The 18,658-nt window shown below is 41.5% G+C and overlaps 3 protein-coding genes across 8 annotated transcripts in view; all 3 read right to left on the bottom strand.

Annotated features, from left to right (window-relative positions):
- Positions 1 to 161: 161 nt before the first annotated feature.
- Positions 162 to 6,798, bottom strand: serbp1a (SERPINE1 mRNA binding protein 1a). 4 transcript variants are annotated; one of them, XM_046048664.1, is made up of 9 exons: positions 6,434 to 6,798; positions 4,780 to 4,963; positions 4,084 to 4,224; positions 3,881 to 3,952; positions 2,622 to 2,696; positions 2,288 to 2,462; positions 2,081 to 2,125; positions 1,769 to 1,975; positions 162 to 1,480 (listed from the first exon to the last, which is right to left on the bottom strand). In XM_046048664.1, exons 1-9 carry the CDS (start codon positions 6,687 to 6,689, stop codon positions 1,424 to 1,426), a joined length of 1,212 nt encoding a protein of 403 aa, XP_045904620.1. In that variant the 5' UTR covers positions 6,690 to 6,798; the 3' UTR covers positions 162 to 1,423. The 4 variants fall into 4 exon arrangements, with proteins under 4 accessions (XP_045904620.1, XP_045904622.1, XP_045904621.1 ...); XM_046048666.1 differs by having other exon boundaries at positions 3,881 to 3,949; XM_046048665.1 differs by having other exon boundaries at positions 2,288 to 2,459; positions 6,434 to 6,797.
- Positions 6,799 to 9,802: 3,004 nt separating this feature from the next.
- Positions 9,803 to 13,527, bottom strand: hsd17b7 (hydroxysteroid (17-beta) dehydrogenase 7). The gene is made up of 9 exons (XM_046048662.1): positions 13,403 to 13,527; positions 12,924 to 13,130; positions 12,677 to 12,769; positions 12,411 to 12,525; positions 11,041 to 11,235; positions 10,825 to 10,938; positions 10,656 to 10,712; positions 10,480 to 10,578; positions 9,803 to 10,383 (listed from the first exon to the last, which is right to left on the bottom strand). Exons 1-9 carry the CDS (start codon positions 13,435 to 13,437, stop codon positions 10,246 to 10,248), a joined length of 1,053 nt encoding a protein of 350 aa, XP_045904618.1. The 5' UTR covers positions 13,438 to 13,527; the 3' UTR covers positions 9,803 to 10,245.
- A 1,074-nt stretch (positions 13,528 to 14,601) lies between these two features.
- ddr2a (discoidin domain receptor tyrosine kinase 2a) overlaps positions 14,602 to 18,658 on the bottom strand; it is a 29,917-nt gene continuing 25,860 nt past the window's right edge. For 2 of the 3 annotated variants that reach the window (XM_046048658.1, XM_046048661.1), the window contains 8 exons: positions 17,577 to 17,713; positions 17,261 to 17,471; positions 16,916 to 17,148; positions 16,673 to 16,800; positions 16,348 to 16,545; positions 16,030 to 16,264; positions 15,698 to 15,847; positions 14,602 to 15,608 (listed from right to left, as the gene is read on the bottom strand). In XM_046048658.1, the coding sequence (XP_045904614.1) occupies positions 15,486 to 15,608; positions 15,698 to 15,847; positions 16,030 to 16,264; positions 16,348 to 16,545; positions 16,673 to 16,800; positions 16,916 to 17,148; positions 17,261 to 17,471; positions 17,577 to 17,713 (1,415 nt within the window). In that variant the 3' untranslated portion in view covers positions 14,602 to 15,485. The remainder of the gene's footprint in view (positions 15,609 to 15,697; positions 15,848 to 16,029; positions 16,265 to 16,347; positions 16,546 to 16,672; positions 16,801 to 16,915; positions 17,149 to 17,260; positions 17,472 to 17,576; positions 17,714 to 18,658) is intronic. The other variant, XM_046048659.1, reaches the window with a different exon arrangement.

Here is an 18,658-nt window from a genome sequence, read left to right as displayed (position 1 = left end):
AGTTTTTCCAGTTAAGACCTGTGTGGGCACTCACCTTACACAGTACAAGGGTCCCTTGTGTCAAGAGACCATGACGATATGTGGTTGTAGGCAGAAGCAAACAAAGTTAACACTTTTCCATTCATGTTGGTAGGGATCGAAAAAACTGACAATGCAAAAGATTTATCGACCATCTTTATTTACCGACAGAGGTCTCTAATAGCAGGGCTAGAATTCACACATTTGTAGAGCACTTCAGTTGTTCCACACAATGAACGACTGTATTTCTTTCAGAGCAATTATGCAGTGGTGCCACTGTTGAAGCTACAGGGCAAGTCAGTGGAGGAAAATATCAGCAGACTGCAGAAAAACTGAAGCTGTGCCAAGTCTGTGGAAGGATGCTCGAGTGGAGTGTAAACAAATAGAACGTCTGAGGGCTTCCACACTACAGCCACATCAACTGTGTAAAGACACTTCGTCTCTGTGTCACTCTTTAAAGTAAAAAAGGCATTAATTCACTTTGAGTAATCAAAGCTGAAATGGGAAGGGAGGAAGGGACATGAGATGGTGTATAGCACCCCAACTACAAGTAACTAATCATATGGAATAACTTTCAGTTTAAAATAAATCCACTTGACAAAAGTCTCAGGATCAATGCAAATTTGTGTTCCCCCAAGATGACCTAATGTTCCTCCTTTAGAACATTTCAGTACAAAAGAACCTTAATACAGATTTAGGTGCCATTTCTTCAATGCATTCAAATGTAGGCAGCATCGCTTGATCAAAAGATCAAGGTGTGTCTTCTATGCACCTTGTGAATAGTCTCTGAAAGAATTTATGAAAATAGTTAAGATTTACAGGCTGAAGATCATAGAAGAATAGACCTCCTGTATAAAATATAAAACAATACCCCAGTGCTAAAGAAAAAAAGAAAATCCATAAATCTCAATGAGTGAAGCTCAAACTTCATCGGAAATACCTGGTGTGGCAGAGCTTACGAGCTTGGGTTGGAGCTCCAGAGCACATTTTAAAGCAAGCAATGGCTCACACCAAGCTAAAGACACTCTTATGCTTACATTTTGAAATGCATATTTTCAAGCAGCAATTACAAAAATGTATCAATGGACAATGCATAACCTCTGAAAAAAATACTGTATGAAAACATCCCTGCTACTTTGTTTCCAAGTACAAAACCTCTACCAATAAGTTGCTCCGGAGTAGCAAGAAGTCCTTTTCTTTTTTTGTTTTTTTTGTGTTAATTTCTGTTTTTTTTTTCCATCTTCGTTTTGTTTTTAATGGGTAAAACTCAGTCCTCACGTTGAGTGCCATAGTTAATGACAGTTTTCTCCATCATTTCACTTTGCTGAAGGATCCAGGAACATGCAAGCCTCGTAGTGGAGGTGCGTAAGAGGCTCCTGTAGGCCTGAGAGACAGCAGCCAGGGCTTAAGCCAGGGCTGGGAAGGCCTCTGGGTCATCCACGTTGGGCACAGACGCAGATGACTACAAGGAAAAGCAAACATTAAGCAGGAGTTAGAAAAATCAAATATTTTAAGATGTGCCACAGACAGATGTGGGGGATGAAAGAAATTTATGGGAACATAGGCAGGAAAATAGCTTAAATGATTCAGTATTTTAGTTATTAACAGTCATTCTTACAGGTGGACTCCTTATTTACTTTTAGGCGGTGTTATATGAAATTATGTGAAACTAAAACCCAAACTTTCAATGCAGATACTTGGATGTTAATGGTATGACACAACAGCTAAGCTTCGTATAAAGATTATCTACCTTGTCAGTCCTTCCACCACGGACTGGCCTAGTGGCTTCAACACTGCCGCCACCACCACCACCACCAGGTGCGCCACGGCCCCGGCCGCCCCGACCACCGCGTGGTCCACCGCGTCCGCGGCCTGGACGGCCCAAGTCTCCGAAGTTGATCTCCAGCTGGGACGTAATGTCATTGGCTGGCTTCCGGAAGTGGTGCTCATCCTCTAACTGAATGAGAAAAATAAGAGTGAAAAAGCAGAATTTATTTGTACATTTACAGCTTTGGCTCATTTATTTATATGTATGATCTGAGGTCAAGTAATGAGATTTTACCTTAGACTCATCAACCTCAGGGTCAATCACCTCGCTCTTCTTATCCTGTGTTGAGACATGCATACAAACAAAACATCAAATCATGTTTGTGCCAACAACAAATGCCTGCGCATATACACACACACTTTACATAGTCAAGTCTATCATAGCCATCACCAAAAGTGAATGTGAAATATAGATGTATTCAGAGATATGGGTTTGACTCACCTCTGCCTTGGACTTGTGCAGCACCACAAACGCTTTGTTCCATTCAGCTCCCTCGTTGGCCTTACGGATGTTGAACTCCACCTTGGCCCGCTCCTTGTCCTGCATGGCTTTCCATTCATCCAGAGTCATCTCCTTGGGGCCTTCATCCTTCACTTCCTCAACCTCATTCTCCCTTCAACACACACACACAGACACACGGTGTCAAAGCATTAATGTTCACCATAAATCCAGGTTGATTTGAACATTGTGTTCTTGCTTGTAATCCTACCTACTATGCTGCACAAACAAATTCTAAGTTATGAATGCTTAGTTACTGCAAAAAATAAAAACTTACTTATTCTCGGAGTCAGCAGGTGGATGCTCCTCTCCTTCAGGATTCTCCTCAGTGACGTTTGATTGGTCAAGCTCACTATAAAGGAAAAAATCCTGGTCAGTTGAACATTTCCGACTCAACTAGCCATAAGGCTTTGTATTGGGAACTGGGAAATTATTAAGCAATACTCGTTTCCATTGTGCCTATCGATTGCTGAAATTTGGACTGTGTTGCCGTCTTTATGCATGGCAAGCCACATGATATTTGTTTTGCTGTTTAACTAAAAAAAGATGGGGAAAACCTTTGTAATTTAAATTTAATGTAAACAATTGTTTGGGAGCATAAATATTAGCTGAAGCAGTTTAGTGAAACTGCCAGTCAAGCAATAAATCCTACCTCCAAGAGGTATAATTTTGTTGAAAGGTGTTGACTCAAATTGATGGTCATTTATATTTATTCTACACATATCTTACATTCAATTTTATATCTATTCTGTCAATTATATTAATTTGTTCAAACAAGGCCGCTGTTTGTGGTTCTGTTGAATTGTATCGCATTATACTCGTGTTTCTAATATTTAGGTCATCTCCATCAGGATCTAAATTTAAATCATTTCTTCTCAATTTTGAAATGCCTTGTAGACAATAGCCATGCTTGAAATAGCCTATGATTTGATCCATTTGCACTATTAAAACACAATATTGTTATCAGTTGTATTGTTTACAACATCAAAGAAGAGAAGTAATCAATCCAATAAGCAAAGCCATCTAGTTGGCTACATCGTTTATTCAGGTAGCACGGACCCACTAGTCAATGACGTTATGTGAAGTTTGGTAACGGATATAGGAGGACATTAAATACAGTGATCTCTATGAGTCGCCCCAAAGATTATGGACGCCTTGCAACATGACCGATCTAAAATCATCAGATTGCCCAGCCCTGGTTCAACAGCACCACAAACTACAGCCTCCAAAATGACCATGAAGTTGAATTAACACCCCTATAAACAGGTTTAACAGGTTAGAAAAGGGTACCTATTAAACTGGCAACCAGTGTATTTTGACTTATTTGACAGGATAGTGGACCAGGATATGATCTGGAATCAATAAGTAGATTCAGAACTGACAAAATCTGAACACCAGGACCCACCTATCATGCACGTACTATTAAACACAATCAAGTGCCCTCTAAACATACATCATACAACGAGAAACTTATCACACGCTCAAGTGTCATTTCCTCAAGTTCACAGTAAATACGTGTGATGTAACTTTACTTACTTTAGTTCATCCTTGACAGTGCCCCAGTTGTGAGATCCACTTCCACCACGCTTCTCCTCACCTTTCATGCTACTGAAACAACATTTGCTTTAGCCAGGATCATGACACATGCACTGCTAGAAAACACACACGTCTTTAACAGACCTGGTGTAAGTTGAGAATATTTTGTTTAAGGGCTATGTAAGAGCTGAAAAAGTACTTACGTTCGGTCACTGCCACTATGTCTGTCAAATTCCCGTTTCCCTCTGGAATCAAAACCATCGGTGCGGCCCATGCCACGGCCTCTGCCTCCACGGCCTCCCCTTCCACCACCACGTCCTCTCATCGGCCTATCACCAATGGGTCTACAGAGGGGGACAAAAAGCACGGGTTTCTGTTTATCTGAAGCTTAAATCTAAGGCAGGTCATCTACAGGCACATCCGTTGAGTTTTTTATTTTATGTGACAAAATGGACAGCGAGACCAGCAAAGAACAGCACATTCATGCAGGTGCCGTTAATGCGTACTTAATTACTTCTTAAATTGAAATGTTTTAAATTACAAGTCTACATAAATTTTTTTTTAAAAAAGATCATGCTTTTACTTTAGCCTTGGTTGACTGACTACATTTGTACATGATACATTTGGACACAAGTTGAGAGATAAAGAGCTACATGTGCCTATAGAAGACTGAGCAAAACTCTATACTAAGCTTTATCAGTGTAAGCAACGCCTTTAACAGTTGCTGACTCTACCCCACACCCTACTGAGGACTGCTTAAGACTCATGTGGAGCTAGAAAACACCTTGAAAAAAAAAAAATATATTAAAAAAGAATAGCCGTGGATTCCCTCTTCTCTTTTCATATATGTTAAGTTGTTATATTAATGAAAATGTCAGCTCATTAGAAACTGAACTCACTTTTCCACTGAGAATTCGCCTCCCTCAGGCTTCTCACCAGCATCACCAGCAGGCCTCTCGAAGCGGCGCGGGGGCCGCCTGTCCACAGGCCGTCTGTCTGTGGGGGGGCGCCCCTCTCCCTGGCCGCCCTGGGGTCTGGAGCCATCGCCCTCCGGCTTGCGGCCCATTCTCCTCATGCCGGCACCTAGGAGTGACCACAACAGGAGGATTAGAGGACCAATAGCATTAATAGAGCAGGACCTACTGCTGAGGCCCAGACAAGAGGAGTTGATTGTTCTGTTTAAATGGAGCAAAAAATCCAAATTAATGTGCAGAATTAAAGAACTAAGGCAGCTGGCAAGATTCTTTTATTAAATACTGTACAACTTTTCTAGCTGCAATGTAATCTGATTTAACAGTGTTTATATAAACTATTGAGTTAGCTCACATTATAAAAGGGTTTTCAGGCTGTTCATTCATTTCCTACTCTGATAGAAAAGTATGTGGATCGGTTCAATCACTCAGATTTACCGCCTCCATAAAGTTTAACCCTCCATGGCACATGTTTGACTGCCACTGGCCCAGCGTGACACAGCAAGTCCCACCCATTGCCTAAATCACCAGTTACCAAAATAGACACCCTACACTACACAGCAGCAGCTGGGAGCACCATAGTCACCCCACCTGTCTCATCTTCTCTCAAGCAAACAGAAATGAGCACACTTGGCAGACTTACATGATGATAATGGCCAGCTAGCTGCCTGAGAGCAGGTATCCATGTCAGAGTCAAACCACAACTCCGGATGCCTCTAATCTGCATGTAGTAAATCTAAGTTAGAGCAAACAATGCAACCCCAAAATGCTCTCAGTGAGCTTTTGTTTGTTTTTTTAAAAACAGGCTTGATGATCACTTAATATTGAGACAATCTACAAAAGACAATTTCAGGTGAAGCCTCAAAAGGGAAAGTAAATGATTTGAGACAGGTCTATCACATGTATTGTGCGCCAATGGGAAGTGGCAGTTTGGAGGCTGTGTTTTAACACGCCCCACACTAACGTTACAACCACGAGGTTCATCACCATGAGCGCAGTGCTGCTCTTAATGTCCGACAAATCCGCCACGATAGTGTTTACGTGTCTCGCGTTATTTTACATTAATTTAACAATGTGTATTTGCATGTGTAAGATTTTACTAAACGTTAGCCATTCCCGTTTTATTTTAAGGAGTTATAAAAAGCCGCTAAAAACGACCTACTTTAAATTCAGAGCAAAGTGAACAACAAGTGTCCTTATTGAAAGTCATGACTTGACACGAGTCCGTCAACATTTAAACATCTTCAGGCCACTTTCTCTAGTAGCCAGGCTTTCGGGTTCTGCCTGTTCAACAAGGCCGAGGGGTGGGGGTGGGGGTGCAAGCCAAAACAAGTTGGCCTGCAAACTGTTTATCGTCGAATCGCTAAAGTTAAGCCCCACACACCTCGTTCATTATACCTTTGAATAAATGTCATCATTCCAGAAACTGACAGCCAGCATGGGCATTAAAGCAGCCACGCGGACCTCATGTCACCGGGGCTTATGAACCGTTGCTAGCTAGTAAGCAAGCAACTTCGCCTGTTAGCATAAAATCGTTTACGTGCAGCTTGATTAAGACCTAAAACGCAGAAATAGATCTCACCATCTTTCTTAAGCGGGACGGGTGCCTGGGTTTCCTCCTTCTTATCAGCCAGTGGGGCCTTTCTGTCTTTTTGGGACTCCTTTTTGGGCTGCTTGGCAGCCTGGGCTGCAGTCTTGGCGGCACCAGGAGCTGGAGCCTCCTTCTTCTTCACTTCGGCCTGCTTCAGGAGTTCAAATGGATCCGACTCATCGTCAAATAACTGGTCGAACCGATTGGTTATGGCACAGCCAAAACCTTCTTGCATTTGTCCGGGCATGATGGCGCCCCTTCAGCAGGATTTTCCTCCGATTCTACGAGGCTTGGTGCGAACACTTCGCTAGATGAAGCCACAAGATGGCTGGGAAAAGGACCTTCTTCTCTTCCGGCGCGATAGACATCCGGGACCTCGGGGCTGGCGCGGAAGGGACATGTAGTTTTTTCAAACTTAGATTGCAATTGACTTCGTTACGGAATAGACCTATAAAACGACTACACTACCCACAATGCCAGTCTCTCTGTCGTTGGTGCGTGGTTGTTAACCTCTGTAAGCATGGGTACTCTCACACACTCACAGACCTCTTGTTTTGACAATAGAAAAACCTCCTCACACCGTTTTACAAAAGGGTATTAGTTGTCAAACCAAAGAGGGCTCATCTATTCCGTCATTGCTGTTTAATACTCCCGTAATACCTTTACAAACCTCTAAGGGAGGCAGCAGGTGTCTCTGTAGCTAGGACTAATATGTTTCAGTAAAGATGGAAGACAGGATGTGAGGAAAGATCAACATATAATTGAATAATTACTGACAAAATCTGAGGTAAAGATTTAAACTGAGTGACTTACAGATTGTCCTGTCATTGAAGTCTGACTCAGAACAAGACTGTCACTCTACACTGAGACCCAGGTCTTAAACCCTCCATGTAGGCTACTGCTAGTGTAAACAATATTTCACAAAATATAGATATCTGGTTAGCACCAGTCTGTGAGGTAATCAAACCTGATCCCAATGTGGTGTACGCAACGGTGAAACATGGTCGCTGTAGAATACGAGGCCAAAGGCTTAATAGTTTTGTCAAAAGACGCCACAATAGTCATCACGAGCACTGCACAGTGGAAGATGAAAGTGTAGTGCATCACACGTTGCAGTTTGTGGATGTCATTTTTTCTTTCAGTTATGACCTTTATCAGTTTGGAAGGAGGCTATACGTTTTCACCCTCATGATTCTGCTTATACATCTGTCTACTGGCAAATCTAGAAATCTCTAAATGGGGCTGTCCTGATGGCCTATGGGTTTATTGCATGTCGTCCCTCCCTGCTCTCTCTCCTCAGTCTTCTCTGTACTATCTCTGTGGAGGTTTTTCTGGATCCAGGATCACCACATTAAATGATTAGGCCTACATGTAAACATCAACTCTTTGTGGTCCCAGATTTGCAAGTAACATTATTGGATGTTTGTGCTTTGTATAGTAGAGTGGATGTCACATACTTATTATTATTATTAATTACTTATGATTATGAACAGGAAAAGTGAAGTTTTCTCTGCTTCCTCATTACGTGTGAGCACAAACTATTATTGCAGAAGAAGCCACTTTTTTGACAAGTTTTGTAATGATTCAGAACGGTTTTTAATATGAAAAGGCTGAAACTGACTGGATGAACAAATTACAGAAAAAGAAGTTTGAGGATGAGTTAAAAGGTTCAAGAAAATGTAATAAAAAAAGCATTTTATCAAAACATTAAAAATGTAGGCCTACATTGATTTATTTAATAAATGGTTGTTTAAATAGTCTGTTAATACCTCAAGCCAACTTTTACATTAGGGGCCACAAACAATTGTGTTGTTGTCAGAGTAATGACATATTAATGTTTACAAAAAAGCCCCGCAGGCATATTGTATGGCCGTTTGCTGTATGTCCTTCTCCTAGGATTATTCTATTATGTTATAGTTTTGTTGCTATAATCCTTCACCCAACAAGGCTTGACCCAGAGCTTAAAACTTGGTCTAACATACTGAAATGCGAAGCCCGACACAAAGGCCCAAAACCTGAGCTTCACAGTCTCATTGATGCCATTTTGGGACTTGTGGGTGCTGGTGTTTTATCCTATAAGGAAAGTCAAATAAGCTGATAGCTGCCAGCTGATGTGCTTGTTAGGGAACACTGACCTGTGTGATTACACATATTTATGGTCTGTTTAAATGTATAATGTAAATAGAAAGATGATTCTTACAGTTTATTTATTAAAATTCAGTGGAAACAACTTATCACAAACAGGAATAAAGTAACATTTAACAATACAAGTTTGGAATGAGTATGGCTATTAGCATGCAGAATCATGTTCAGCTTAATCTGTTTTTCTAAAGTGTGTCCACAAAGCATCAGTTAGGCTGTAAGTTTTTCACTGTCTGGGAGGATTTTAAAGGTAAACTAGCTTTATACTAAACTTTTCAGCTGCTCTCTATGGCTTTATCCCACACAGGATTCAGTATGTCATATTTAAGGATAGGCCGATATATTACTCATTTTGGTCCAACAACATGAAAGTGAAAGCAATTATGGAATGCAATATTAAAAAAATCAATTAATTAGGTAAATACATTGGCTTTCAAAGAGGAAATCTCACTTCTCCACACTTTATTTACCAGTTGGATTTCACTGGTTTTAATATCCTCAAATATTAAGGTAGTCTAAGTTTATTAAGGGGTTTAATAATATGATAGAGGTGAGAGCCCATAGTTTTGCACAATGTTAATTTAATTTAATAACGTCAAAATTGCTTTATTCCACCTACAGTTTGACCACTGTTTTGCTTCTCACACAGCTGTCATAATGACTGTAGCCACATTATGTTCAAGGAGAGATGTTTATTTTCTGAATGTCTCTATGTCACGTTTTACTGAACTGAGCGGTGAAGTGGTCCAACCCACATGATGATGCCAGTCGCACTGACAGTCCCTGCTGAACGCATTTTGGGAACTCATACTCGATTAGCCTATCATCCCTTTGTATCCAAAGATGACATCTCCAGTCGCCAAAGCCATGATCGAGTCCTACGCGCTCATGGTCATGGTCATGGGAACGTTTTTCGTCTATTTCTGCGGGATGGTGTGGGCTTTTTGCAACCCGAAACTGAGCGGGGCAGAGGAGCAGTGTGGAACCGGGAAACCTTCTGCGGAACACGGGCACGACTGCTGGGTTTACGCCCCACATCCTCCAGAGCCGATTGTCAGGTGCGCCTGTACGCATCTGCCTGCACCGCCGTACAACGCGGAGGGGCTCACACACACCACTTACGTAAACTTTTGGGATGATACTGACAGTCTACTGTCAGACTGCACTTCATTTTGCCGCGACGATCATGGAATTAACAACCAAATTGGAGAAACTCCCTCCTTGACCCTATAGGCTGGACACTTGGTGACCTGGTCTACCATCAGAGCATACATGCAAAACTGTGTTGTTCTCCTCATGTAATAGCCTATCATACTTTACTACGTGAATGGACTGAAAATAAGTGGGATTAAGTGGATAAAAACGGACAGAGCTCAGTTTTATTGGAAACTCTTTTCCAAACCATCACAACATCATTATGGTTCTTTGATTACAGACATTTGGAAACAGTAGCCTAAATCAAACTTAAAATGCTTATAGAGTCACTGTAACTTGCTTTGTTTGTGCTGTGAGTTGAGGCTTGCATGTTGCTGTGTCAGGCAGGGAGGGGGGTGTTATATTTGGGGTCTGACAGGTCTGACAGCCAGTATGTGCACACCGCTCCCAGCTGACCTGTGAGACAGGAATAAAATACTCTCCATCTCAGAATTGTGTGATATGCATCAAGATGACCCAGGTCCTGCAGGACTGTGAGCATGCTGGGATTCTTTTTGTTTTTCCTTCAGTTTCTCCCTCACTTCACTTTCTAGTTGCAGTAACCTCTCATACAGAGCCTCTGATGTTTCCAAATCGATATCCATCTGCAAAGCGGAACAGAAGACACACAACTGACTACATGAACTATTTACCAAGACTATTCAAACCTAATTTCAATGGATAGTATTCCTTTGCCATACCTTACGTGGTTGTGTGTAGTTGTTGCCCAGCCCAGATGTTAAGCTGTGGTACTTGGCTTGAGGGTCCAATAATTCAGGCTTTTGCTTAAATAGCCAAAACTGCAAGACAGAGCAGCATTCATGAATTAATTTGTACTAAACTGTGTATGGAAAATTTGTAAATGTGTTTTACCTACCAGAGCTTCAGCTCCGTTATAAGGTGTTAGGGTGAAAGTGTTGGTGAACAGTCTTATCTGAGCCCATGAAAGAAAGATGCATATTACCAAATAATTCCAATTTGACACGACTAACTGGAAAAAAAAAACGTATGTGTCAATAATTTGTACTGTCAAGAGTGGCACTCACAAGCCAAAAGACAGGCATGAGCAGGCTCCAGAGGAAGGCTGGGAAGGAGGGCAGGATACCGAATGTCAGATTGGTCATCACAAAACCAGGACAAATGACGGATGAGTACAAACCCTAGAGAGCACAATAAAAGCAAGATCACGCTCATCAAAATCTTGGGAGGTATAAAAAAAAGTTCACCTTGCAGGCATGCATGTGAGGTGTGCAAGAGCCAACCTGCTTGTTGAAGTGTGTGTTGAGCGCCAGGCTGAGGAGGTCGGAGGCATATTTGGAGGAGCTGTAAGGTTGGGTGCCTCTCTGGTGCTGTATGTCGTCAAGGTTAAAAGCTGAGCGGTGAGCATTACTGGAGGAGGTCCAGATCAGCTGGGAGGTCTGGCCTGCATGGCACAGAACTGGTTCCAGCTCCCTGATCTGGGCCATAACAGAGGAGAAGGCCACAGCCTTACAATACTCAGTTAAAGAAAAATCTTAACAAGTCATTAAGGCTCAGTTTCAGTCTAAAATAATATCTTTTCATAAATCAAAGGAAATGTGTACACATTTTCCACTACAGTTTGCCTCAGTTCTGACTGACTGGCAGGGAATCCCAGCTATTTAACCTCAGTGAGAACCTTCACAGCTAATTAAGAAAATTAAACTTTATTTTAGAAAGTTGGTTGTTTGTATGAGAAATGGGTGACACAACTGTATCTCACTTTTTTTTAATTAACATACAATTGCACGTTTATACATCTATATCTTGAACTAACTGGTTAAGATGTAGATTTTAAGCAGCAACGACAATGACATCTCTTTCCATGTAGATAAAAGTTCAGATCAAACCAGTGGTTCTCAAACTTTATCATGCCACGGTTAAACTGACACAAATTAGACCACGGAGCCCGATTTGATAAGATTTTGTCCCAGGGTCCCCCCATCTGATAGGATTTTTTTAGTTTATTATAGAAAGTGTATGAAACTCATGACCAAATTATTCACACATTCTGTCACGTTATGGGTGGAATAATAGAATTAAAGAATTGTGTATAATATATTAAGATTTAAATGTTCCATGCTTTCTTTTAAATTGCAATTTCACATGTTGGCTGAGGACCCCCTAGAACCTCCTCAAGGACCTTGGACCCCTGCCTTAAACTAATCAGCAAAATTAACTTCATACAAAACTTTGGTGAGTATTTCAGAAAGACCTTACCAAAACTACAGCCAAAAAGTGTTTTTCTCACTAAACAATGTGTGAAAACAGCAGCAAAGATGGATTCTTTAAAGTGTAAGCAGAAACTTTGAGAGGGTTTCTCTGTGATGGCAACTTAATACACCTCAGATTCCATCTGAAACCGCACAGTAAACAGAAAAGTGTCTGCAGTGACCTTATGGCTAAAACAGTTCCCGCTGTTAATTTTTAATGAGCTTCGTTGCTACGTGACAGACAGATCTAGTATCACCTATATTTATTCCATCAAGGTTAAACAGCTTTTCTCTCCTTGCAGAAAACCGAAGGGAACATGGTTTTGTATTAGATTCAATGTGTGGCTCAGACCACACTGCTAGTGCTAGATAATTCAGTAGCCAAAATAGCAGTCACTCACTAGTAGGAAGTGACCAAAGAGGTTGGTCGCGAAAACTTCTCGCAGGCCATCAGCGTTGACACAGTCCTTCTGCTGCAGAATCCCTTCGCCAGTGGCAAACATGGTGATGACATTGCTGCAAAAAAGATGTTGTAAAAATATGCGCTCTAAGGCAGCATGATAAATAGATGTTTCACATAAGCAATTTTAAAATAGATACTATATACTATTGCGTCAGGTGTTTCTAATACACATATCCAGTGTAGGATGTAAAATTAACAAAGCACCTGGAGAAAAGGCCTTTGAAAAAGGCTTCTACATCAAACTGTGGGTTTGGCATGATGCCTGCGTTGAGGTAGAGGTAGTCCAGTCGGTTATACCTGCAGTAGACAACCAAAGTCACACATATTCAGTTCTTTTACAAATATTAAACAGACGTGTCTAGAACGTAACTTGCACCGTGCTGTTGTGGTTGACTATTCTGTCTGTGAATGTGCGTTTGATTGCCATGCTGCTGCGAGTCAATCCTCCAACCTGAGTTTGACCTCCTGTGCAGCAGTGATGACTGAGGAGATGCTGCTGGTGTCCATCTGCAGCAGGGCCACCTGGGCTGCAGGATGAGAAGTGAGGAGGGCAAAGCGGGCAGCCTGTGCCCTGCGCATGTTCCTGCAGGCCAGGCACAGCTGCAGGCCCTCTGTGTCCTGTGAGAGGAGGCGCTCACACAGGGCCAGGCCAATGCCACTGCAGGGAAACACAAGTGTATTGTAGTGTAACACCTATTATTACAACCAAAAAAACAGCAGCTACACCAAAAAACTTCTTGTTATTCCACATACATGTAGGCTACTGTATGACAAACTTATCCTGTATCTGGGTTGGGACTCTCTTGACAAGATTTCAGCTAAAGATTCAAAAGATTTCATTAAAGATCTTGAAGGTTTCTTATGCTATGCATCCATTACACTTAGGTTCCCAGACTTTAGGTTTATAAAAACAATAAAGACAGCCATTACCTATTTGCTCCCGTCACCAAAACCACCTTGTTCATCTTTTCAGGTCCAAGCTGGAAACAATCTGCATACAGAAAACACTAATTTTATGGCTAAATGCTCTGTCAATGCAACAAGTTGTGTGTCTGGTCCACCTAAAGTTGTCCCCTCCTGTGGAGTCATAGTCATCACTCCGCCTCCATAGTGTGATTGGACACTACTACGGCAGTCAGCCAATCAAATCCTGATACCAGTCGGCTCAGCTTGAAGGGCCGCCCACACAGTTTAATATATTCAGTACTTATGCAAAAAACAAGAGCTCTCCAAGACAAATTTTTCCCTGTTTAAATTTTATTTGTATTATGTCTATCAATGTACAACTTTTGTTTACAATTTCTGTAAAAACATTCTCACTGAAATAGAATCACTTAGTACAAATATGTAATAAAACTAATCAAGAAATCTGCCAGGGTGCCATTGCTTTTTTTTTTTTTTTTTTTTTTTTTTTTTTACAGCTATACATCTGCCTCAGATTTATTTACAACCGTAGAGAATTGAAAATGCCATGACAAGATTTCCATTGGGAATCACACCGTGCTTCACAAATACCCAAATCTTTCTCCAAATGGGATATCATATTTAACTTACTCATACATATTTTTCCCCTACATGGCGAAACACACAAAGATATGGATGACTTCCACATACGAGTTGAAAGTACCATGCATTAGGGCAGACATGAGTGTCTTTATGTTCTAGGTAAGTGGGACAAGGGCCTCTGACAACAGGGCATCCAGCTGAACTGGCTGGAACAGTGTAATGCAGTGTGAAGTTCAAGCTGTTAGAGGGTTATACACAGAATTATGCCAGAAAATAAGAAGTCAGAATCCAGCATACATCAATAAAGAACAAAAAACTAAAACCTGTAAATCTAATCTGAAGCAGTCACTAATTCCATCGCTCCAATCAAACACATTATTCAGCTTGAATATTCCAATTTCTTCTACATTCCTGATTCAAAAGGCAATATATATTCTGTCAGCTGAGACGAACTGTAAGCACATATGCATTCTCTCGTTCGACACCCACACCCCACTCAGTAACATCTTCCCCGTGATGCTGCACATGGCCATAACACAGTATGGCTTCCCCATAAGCTGCTTGCAACATCTGATGACTTTGATCAAACAGTTTGTGATCAATGCAAGACAATAACAGAGAGCAGTGGGAAACAAAAACTTTTCTTGAGCAGTTTGGTAGAACAGGAAAGTTACAAAATCAAATATGATACTCCAAACCCGTCAATTAAAGAGCATATTAATCCACAAATATATCAACATAAACAGAACAAACACATATGAACATATAAATATCAATACAAAATATTGCTATTTGAGATGTAGACTTATCTATTGAAAATGCACACTCATATACACGTCATGTTCAAATCACCATAACTACAGGGAGATGAGAAAGACTACTTGATATTTGCTTGTTATTCTAAACGTGTGGAGTTTGTCTGAGAAATTGAGATGAAATACTTGAAATTCAATGAAATGTAACAGTAATGCTCCCCCTCTACATTCAAGCAGTCTTCCAAAAGAAAACACAAGAAGGTTCTTCAACAATGTGTTTGCTGTCAAACACTGTAACATGGGAAATGTGAACTAATATTAATTTACATAATTAAAAATACAGTTTTCAAAAGTGCCGAATGTCACTTGCTACATTTAACTTTGGCTTCCTCATCACAACCAAACCTTGTTCACGTTTCTGTGTAAGTTCCGGGGTTTGTGTATTATGAAACAGAATAGATTTTCTAAGAATACATGTATGTCTATTAAACATCTTAGCCGATGTGATTGTGCTAGTTAAAGTCTGACACACACCGAAACACACTGGCAGTCCATCAATGTAGTGTGCAAGTCCATGAAAGAGTGTTTCCCAAAGAGCCCACAGGTGGCTCTCACCCGTTTCTCTACTGAAACAAGATAGCTTAAACCTGGATTGTGTCTGAAATCATGGTCTTCTCTTGTCATGCACCATTTATTCCAGAGATGAGCAGACTGGGAATCACTGTCTTAAATATTGCCCTGGCTTACGGCTGTTATTCCAGGAGGGCTCGATGTATTTCCTGGAAGGAGGGCCGTTCCTTTGTGTTCCTTCTCCAGCAGGTGAGCATGATCTTGTAGAGCGAGTCTGGACAGAGCACAGGCTGAGGCAGGTAGATCTGCGCGCCCAGGGGATTTAAGAAAGAAATTAAGTCAGGAATTCACAGGTTTTTGTATGGAGATTAAACTTTTTTTTATTAACGCTCACCTGTCTTTTCTGGTCCCTGAAAAACTCCCCTGTGTTTTCTATCACCTGCTCATCAGTGAGCTGAGAGTAAGGTTGCTCCTTACAGAAGTTTAGTATCTCCCACAGGGTCACCCCAAAGGCCCACACATCGCTGGCTGTGGTGAACTTTCCCTGCACAAGAAAACAGTGATGAGCTAATTTTCCAGCGCAATTTGGAAATCTGTTCGTTAAATTCCAGGGAGATACACACATGATGGGGAGGCTCAACAAATGCGTCAAGAAAACATTAAATAAAGGATTTTTTTTTTTACCTATAACAGAAGTCAAATATTTCAATAAGCATTGGTCCTTACCAGCAGGATGCTCTCCCATGACATCCAGCGTATCGGCAGTACAGCTCTGCCCTGGATGCGATAGTAGTCACCACTGTACAGGTTTCTGCTCATGCCAAAGTCAGCTATCTTTATCGTGTAGTTTTTGCCCACCAGGCAATTCCGCGTGGCCAAGTCTCGGTGAACAAAATTTAGAGAGGAGAGATACTTCATCCCCGATGCTATCTGACCGGCCATGTAGCACAGATTACTGAAGCTGGAGAGGGCGGAAAAGAAAGCATGTCATGTGTCAGACAAAAACTATAGCTGTCTCCTACTTGTGTGTTCACCACCGCTCACCTGACAGTAGGTGCATTGCTGAGCAGAGCAAGTTGTCCCTCGGGTTCATGGCGGGACAGAAACTGGTTGAGATCTCCATTCTCCATGTACTCTGTGATCATACAGAGTGGGTCGCTGTAGATGCACACAGCTAGCAGGCGAATGATGTTGGGGTCCTTTAAGCGTGACATGATCTTTATCTCTTTCAGGAAGTCATTCCTACCCAAAACACAAAAGGTAAGTGACTTTCTTTCACCTTTTCATTCCAAATATTTCTTTTCAGTTTCCGGTACAGGCTAAACATTAGGTATTCAGTGCAAATCACTCGGGCATCTAGAGTCGCTACCTTGCATTTTTGTTTGCATCTGAACGGAGCATCTTCACAGCCACTAAAACTGGCTGGTCCTCAGAGATGTCAAACATAAACTCTTCATTCATGAACTCCTGCATCCCCTCTGCTTCACACAGGTGTACCTGAGAGGGAGAGGAAGCACAAAGGAGAGAGAGGAGAGGGGGAATACAACATTTAGAGCTTCACTTGTGCTTTAAGTTCAAGCTGCAACAGGAGCTGTTGAAGTGCGGCACACACCTCTCCAAACTGGCCCTCTCCCAGCTTCTCTTTGAATGTGAGCAGCTTCCGTGGGAACTCCTCCACTGCAACATCCTTCCCTGACAACAGGTCCATAGCTAGTGCAGGGATGGCATATGTGTTGCTTCCAGTCACGCCTTGCAGGTTCACAATGTCTGCCTCTGCGTAATGAGGGACGCCATCTTGGGCTACAGTAGCTGTGGTGGATTTAGAAGCTGCTGTGCTGGTAGAGGCTGGAACACAATACGCAAAACTCTAACTAGGAATCTGAATGAGATAAGGGATGTGTTGAAAATCAATTTAAATGGACGTATATATGTAAGTATGACTTGTGTATCCACCTACCAGACTCCTCTAAGCACTGAGCAAACTCCGGCAGCTTACATATGAGGCGTGATGGCTCCTGGTAGTCGGGGCCGAGGGGGAAGATGCGCTCATAGGTGGAATTAGACTCCTGCTCACTGATTGTACTCGACTGGTTGTGGGTGTAGGCGAACGTCTCACTCTGTATTGACAAACTAGCAGTTAGTTCATCATCCAGCATCCGGCGAGAAGCCTAGAATGAAGGACGTGGGGGGTGAAGGAGCACATCTGACCACCTCCCGAAAGAAGACTCAGGCATCTCAATGGCAATGCACAACATCGCTTAACAGCAGCTCACCTTCTCCAACATCTTCTGCCACACCTGCCTCCACAAGATAATGACAATGATGGCCACAAGGATGAAGATGATAGCCACTAAACAACCAATCAGAATCCGGGTGTTGCTGTCATCTACTTTGTGTGTGGGGTCGTCTTCTGTGGAGGGAACGGGGAGGGACATCTTATTAAGATGGAGACTATACTGCATGTGTATGTGTACCGTATATGTAAGTATTTGCCAGTCTAAGTAACTAGTAAAAAGTAAACGTTTCTGGGTTTTTTCTTTTGCAAAAGCAGAATAAACCTTTGTCACGGCAGGTAGTGTGACTTGTCAAACAGCAATGTAACTAGGAGTGTTAATAATGGCTTCATTCCAGCAAGATGTGCCAAATCAAGGACCGTGAATGAAAAACCGCATGCTGATACCTAAATGGAAGAGAGCCAATTAATTAATGTTATTAGCTCCACCTGTACTTTTCATGCTATGACAGGTTGAAATGTTAGATTATAGCTCAGGTGGAGATTATGTCTTTATATTTATCTTTAGCTCACTCAAGCTCTCTTTCTATTTTGTTGGTTTGAAGAAGAAAAGGAGCAGGGAGCCTCTTTCCTGACTGACAACTATTTATTATTATTATTGTATTTATTAGCATAAAGCATAAAGTTTGGACTCACACAGACTTTATACACACAATTATTATTGCTGCTTACTTTTTGTCTGATGTAAGGTGACCTTGAGTGCCATGAAAGACGCATCAAATAAAATGTATTACTATTATTATCATTAAAAGGAAAGCCAAACATTGCTTCCACCATCTCAGACTGATGCTAAAGGGCAAGAAGTAGAACGTGCAAAGAGCTGTTTTCTACACAGGTTAAATGTTTTTAAAAGGATGTTATTTTACAGATTCATCTTTGAATCTGACCTTCTCACTGATTTGTTGGTGCACATGTACGGGGATCTAAAATGTGCAAAACAGGAATCAACTGCAACATTGCTACATCCATCACAGCAAATCCAGATCATCCTCTCCTTTAGGAATTTGACATTTATTCTACGTGCAATGAATGCTCTTAATTCTGATAAACTGCCTCACGGTT

Source organism: Micropterus dolomieu, linkage group LG05 (genome assembly GCF_021292245.1).
Source record: "Micropterus dolomieu isolate WLL.071019.BEF.003 ecotype Adirondacks linkage group LG05, ASM2129224v1, whole genome shotgun sequence".
Classification (NCBI taxonomy): domain Eukaryota; kingdom Metazoa; phylum Chordata; class Actinopteri; order Centrarchiformes; family Centrarchidae; genus Micropterus; species Micropterus dolomieu.
Note: the sequence above shows the minus strand (reverse complement) of the source record. Positions and strands in the feature narration are given on the sequence as shown.